Consider the following 731-nt stretch of genomic DNA (forward strand, 5'->3'; position numbering starts at 1 on the left):
CCCCCAGACTCCCGCCCCCCCGTCCCCACTGACGTCCCCTACACTGCCACACACTGCATATATCCCAGCTTTATTTACACCACACCTAAATGCAGCCACACCTTCTGCTATACATCCAAATCCCTTAGTTCATCCAATATTTCAAGGGCATGACCCCCATCACCATTCTTGCTCTAGCCAGACCCAACAGTTACCTACAATAAAAGAAGTTTTCAGTGTTTCTAGCTATTTAAACTAGCCCAAATGATTACACTATGGCTCCAAAACCAAATTTGAATAAAATAAATTATTCAGTGTTCAATCAACATGTCTGAGGGGAAATTGGCTGTTTTGCTGATAGTGCAATGGCAAATATTTTTAAGTCCATATTCTGGCTGACAGCATATGAATGTTGATTTAGTTCTAGTATAAACTGGATATAAACTGGTTTAAAGCCTGCTATTACACTATGACAAGGAGGATGGAGTCCAGTACATTTGGAAAGAACAGCCTGAAGTGAAGTCTGTCACTGTCAGTAGGAATGGGACCACATCACCCAGACATAACCAAGAATATCAACACAGACGAGTGATAGCACAATTTAATGTGGAGCAACCTTGACACACCTCAAAGTTTTGCTTTTCTGAGTGTGTGTGTATATGTAAAGGCATAGTACTTGGTCACAAGAGGGTCACAACAACATGTCAAAGATATTTTGATATCTTTGTCACAGATGTCAAAGATGTTTTTAT

General features: G+C 40.5%; 1 protein-coding gene across 1 annotated transcript in view; it reads left to right on the top strand.

The window, feature by feature from the left end:
• ZNF804B (zinc finger protein 804B) overlaps window positions 1–238 on the top strand; it is a 164,403-nt gene extending 164,165 nt beyond the window's left edge. The window contains exon 6 of the mRNA XM_010001583.1: window positions 19–238. Coding sequence (XP_009999885.1) covers window positions 19–238 — 220 coding nt within the window. The remainder of the gene's footprint in view (window positions 1–18) is intronic.
• Window positions 239–731: the final 493 nt, after the last annotated feature.

This window comes from Chaetura pelagica, unplaced genomic scaffold, assembly GCF_000747805.2.
Source record: "Chaetura pelagica isolate M959 unplaced genomic scaffold, ChaPel_1.0 scaffold127, whole genome shotgun sequence".
Taxonomy (NCBI): Eukaryota; Metazoa; Chordata; class Aves; order Apodiformes; family Apodidae; genus Chaetura; species Chaetura pelagica.